At 45.3% G+C, this 4,967-nt stretch overlaps 1 protein-coding gene across 1 annotated transcript; it reads left to right on the forward strand.

The window, feature by feature from the left end:
• Positions 1 to 1,575: 1,575 nt before the first annotated feature.
• Positions 1,576 to 2,346, forward strand: LOC311102325 (oligodendrocyte transcription factor 3-like; the record flags this gene model as incomplete). Its single annotated transcript, XM_084143629.1, has 1 exon — positions 1,576 to 2,346. One exon carries the CDS (start codon positions 1,576 to 1,578, stop codon positions 2,344 to 2,346), a length of 771 nt encoding a protein of 256 aa, XP_083999755.1.
• Positions 2,347 to 4,967: the final 2,621 nt, after the last annotated feature.

Below are 4,967 nucleotides of genomic sequence, written 5' to 3' on the forward strand. Positions count from 1 at the left end.
GTCAAGAAGGCATTATACAACGATCAAAGGGATCAGGCTGTTTGTATGTGGACTGTGTTTGTATGTGATCAGGGGTGTATTAATTCCGCCAATTCTGTTGAAAAACTTTTCTTAAACGGAACGAAACAGGAATAAACATACCTGAATTTGTCCAATAGAAACTCTTGCTTTGAACTATTGGACTAATGATTACACCCTAGATCAGCTAGGTGCAGGCAAGAGTGTGCAAGGCGGTATTGAATGTGTCAATGTCTGTCACCTTGATTACTCAAATTTCTCTCGACCTGTGCACCTACATTGTAAACTTTCATTCATAGGCTAGGTTGTAGCAGTCTCATGATGAGTATAGGGACAATTTGACTATCATGTAGTAGCCTAAACCTATCGATGTTACATTAAGCTGAGTGAATTGAATATGAATGACAGTCATCCAATATGCTGTAATAGAAATAAGGCCATGCTCATAAAATAATTAATCGTCCTCCCTCATCTTAAACAGCACCGACCGACACTGATGGGTACATATGATTAATTTATACGTCCAAAAATGGTTGTACCAACTGCTGATTGACCCACATACAGGGTTCCATTTCAAAGTGTATTTAATATGTCAATGTCAAGATTACTATTTTAGTCTAAACGAGAAAAGGCTCTCAAGGCAGTACCAAATATTTATTATTACTGACCTGATTTTCCCATTATTATTAAGATGGAGGTATTTTTTAAAAATATTGGGTTACATTTTCCTCCAAATGAAATGCAACAGATAAAACATGACATTTACTGAATGTCCATCACTGTGATCAATTTCCAGCACTGGCATCACATATATTGAAATTATTACTACATTATGCATTATTTGGGTGAATGTCCCCCTGACACTGGGAGAATAATCTTTAGACATTTTGCACATTGTTTATCATACCATAACCATTACGTCTTTAAATACTTGCAAATTTATACCATTGATGAAAAACTGTGTCCTTTATATCTACACACTTACACGTGAAGACCATTATGTGTCAGTCCAATGTGTGGGTTGTCTGATGAACTGTGAGGTGTCTTGTGTTAAGTTAACAGTATTTTGTATGTCTTAACACATACGTGCGAACCCAGGCCTGCTCTAGTTTATGTGTGGTGATTATGGGGAGTTAAACGTGGGTGTGGGTGTAGGGAGGTGGGGTGGTAAGGGTGGGCTCTGAGGAGTGAAAGTGTGTCCCTTCTGCAATTGGCTGCGAGTCTAAATGTCTCATTATGCGCCTCATTGTTCCTTTGTTGGGATGGGGGTATAAATGCACCCCTGTAGAGCTGCAGGGGGACAGACCGCTGATGAGGACCAGACACAGCACATCTCCTGCCTTCGCGTGCTGTATCTAGCTATCTAGTGAGCTCTGACAGAAGTACGAGTGAGAGAGCATTGGCCCTCAGCGAACGGTAGCAAAAAAAAGAGTGCATTTTTTTCAGATAACTTTTCACCAAAGTCTTTGGCTCTAACCTCAGCTGCTTTGGGGTTTTCGTTGTTATTTCTACTTTCGTGTATTGCATTCATTTTTTTAAACTTATTCAACGGCTGAGATGGATTCTGATGCTGGCTCCAACTCCAGCCGGTCCTCGTCTCCAGACCTGGTGGTGGACGACTCCATGGGCAGCTTCTTCTCCAACAAGATGTTTCAGGCCTACTGCCGGGAGGAGGGGGCAGCCAGGGCTGCCGGCCAGGGCAGGGCTGACCGCTGTGCTGGGGGAGGCAAGAGCAAGACCCGGGCTGACCTCAAAGAGGGTGACGACGTGCAGGACCTGAGGCTGAAGGTGAATGGCAGGGAGAGAAAGAGGATGCACGACCTGAACCAGGCATTGGACGGCCTGAGAGAGGTCATGCCCTACGCTCAGGGGCCCTCTGTCCGCAAGCTCTCCAAGATCTCCACCCTGCTGCTGGCCCGTAACTATATCCTCATGCTGTCCAGCTCCCTGGAGGAGATGAAGAAGCTGGTTGGGGACGTGTACGGAGGCAGTGGTGCCCAGAGTCGCACCAGCCACCCCCGGATCACCCTTCCGGCACCCACAGCACACCTCCCACTGCACCCCCTGGCCCAGTCCCTGCACTCCCTGGTAAGCAGCACGGCCTCAGCTCTCCACCACCCCTCGCCTCCCCCTGCTCCAGCCCCACACTCACCACCCTCTGCAAGCTACATGGGCTTCCACCATGCACCGGTACAGAGCCTGCTGAAGGACCCTCTCCACCTAGCCAGCTCCTACAGGCACTTCCCTGGTATGCCTTGTCCCTGCTCACTCTGCCAGCCTCTACCAACCATCACATCCACCCTGCACAGCTTTTCCATGGGCAAGTGAGCATGCGACACTCAGGACTGAAGTTGAGGCCCAACCCAGGACAAAGTAGCTCACTGCCAGTGGACTGAGAAAAATTGTTGGTTTAACTGTAAAAATACACTGGTAGCCGCCAGGACCTGTACATATTTTGTATATACTGTATCTTCTATTGAGTATGCCGCTGCTATTTTTCTAAATGACATGCCTTGTTTATATTGAAAGGATTTAAATGCACACACAGGGACCATTTCATACTGTTGGAACTTGGAACTTCTTTTAATGTAACAGTGAGAATAGCTGCTATGGCTATTCAATATCAGTGTTACTGAAACAAATGACAAAGATGGAAAGTGCTGTGTCCTACTGCAAAGGTGTCCTAGTTTCCTAAATTAAACTTTTGATATAAAAAAACTAACATGTTTTGCTGTTTTACTTGAGACAGTCTATTTACATCAGAAATAGATGTAAATCTATCAGAAATAGAAATCTATTAACATCTACTTACATTTTATTTGCATCAGACTATTGTGTTTTTCAGCATGTCGTTCATGTTTCTAATTTTCAAATAGGCTACGTAGCACTACAATAGTAAAACATAACTATATTATATTTACCATCGCTGTGCACTGTATTTTAGGGTCTCTCCATGGTAGACCCAGGGGGGTGTAGTAGTTAGCGGTGCAGGGGAGGGGAGGGGTGGGTGTAGAGTAGAGAGGGTGTTGGTTGCTAACCAGCCTAGAGAGGAGAGGCCTACCCCTGAGCTAAAGAGAGACAGAAGGGCCAGACAATGCAGCTCTGCAGAGGGAGGTTGAATGTGGCACTCTGAGCTCTGGGATCATCCATCTTCACTTCAACAGGGTGTGGGAGATGAAAAGGCAGCGCGGGCGCCAGGACAGCGATTCACTTTTGTCTGGCGCAGGCGGGGGACAGGGCTGTGGCCTTCTCATCTGTGGGCCAGAGGATTTGTCACTGTCCCTTAAGGACATGGCTGTATTCATACCTAGGGCGCATCGGAATAATACAAGTAAATATGGGCAATTTTTACATAGGATGTTTAAACATAAGAATACACACCAAGTCTCATTGGGAGATAATACTGTATGTGGCAGTATTGCAACTTCCATTTTAATGTAAACCAACAAATCAAAACAGATGTTTAAAGATAAAAATATATATATCTTAATGAAACCAATTATATTTTTTAACTTATAGTCAATGATTGACTAACTATACCAAACACTCCAAAACAATGACATATGTGGGATGGAAGCCACAGACATGTATTTACTCAAACCCCCAACAATGACTCACCCTCACTTAGCAACAAGTCAAGCGTGTAAAATACATGCTTATCCTCCTATGGCTGACGGATGAGGTGGAGATCAGGGGAGAAATTAAGAGATGTAACTCCTCAGTCCCCCTTCAACCCCCTCCTCCATGAGAGCTCTGAATAGAGCTGGACAATAGCTGTGCACGGGACACAAAGACCGGGGGAGGCCAAGCTCTCGTGCCTGGGACACAGGCCCCTTCCATTCAATCTACATTTCATCATGGTAACAAGCGCCGTTGGGCCAAAAGGCCTGACACCTCGCCTGCCACAAAGGCGGTTAGTTCTAATTTATGGGGCTATTGACACTGTAAAGAGCCCCTGTCAGTACTCTGGGACTGTCAGCTGTGGGACGTCCCAGTGGGGGGAGGCAGCTGCCAGCCCAGCCCAGGGAGGGGCCTTCTGTGGTGGAGACGGACGCTCCGGCGTCACCTGGTCCCTGGTCCCCTGATACTGGGACCCTGAGTCCTTCCACTAGGCCCCCCCGTATTTTGGGCACAGGTGGGATTGGGAAGCAGAACACATTGTGGGGATTAGTGGGATCGGCCTCCCTTTGCTGATAATTAGGGACATTTACTTGTGCAAAGCTGGTGTTTCTGTGTCGCTAGCTGATGGTGTTAACCCACGAAGCAGCAGCAGCAGGATGGAGAAGGTGTGGGAGTCAGTGTGGGTGTGTGTCTGTGTGGCGTGTAATGGATATGCATCTTAAATCAGACAGTGCCTTTCTGAGCCATTATGGCCAGCCACTGTTGTCATCATAGTGCTTTTACCATATGCTGACCTGTTATGTGCTGTCTAAAGTATGTATGTTAGGAGCATGTTTAGGGAAATCCACATAAAACACATAGAACATAGGATGTGTGAAGTAAAAAGGGCTTTTAATGTGAAGGTTTTCTCATGTTGAATGCACGTAAGAGTAGTGCATGGTTCATGATGCAGGCCTATTTCTACATTACCATGAACAGCTGTGAGGCTTGACAATATTTTGGCACTTATCCATAAAAATGATAAAACATAAACATGAGGGGCAAAAACATGCTAAAATTCAACAGCTTTTTCAGTAGCAATACAAATACCTGATATTAGCTAGGTTTTCATCCAATTGGTGACAAATTTTCATGCAAATATTCTAAAATCTGTGGGTGTGTGTTTCCATCAAATTGACTTGTTGCGGATAAAAGGCTGTGTGTGATGACGTAGTGCACTAAAAAATTACTTTTGCGGTTAAATTTTTTGTCACCAAAAATTGTTGCGCTACAGTATATAGCGAATGTGTCCACTCTGGTCTTGGCACGTGCGCTCTACCCAACAGTTT

The sequence above is a fragment of the Coregonus lavaretus genome, assembly GCF_964263955.1.
Source record: "Coregonus lavaretus genome assembly, chromosome: 27".
Classification (NCBI taxonomy): Eukaryota; Metazoa; Chordata; class Actinopteri; order Salmoniformes; family Salmonidae; genus Coregonus; species Coregonus lavaretus.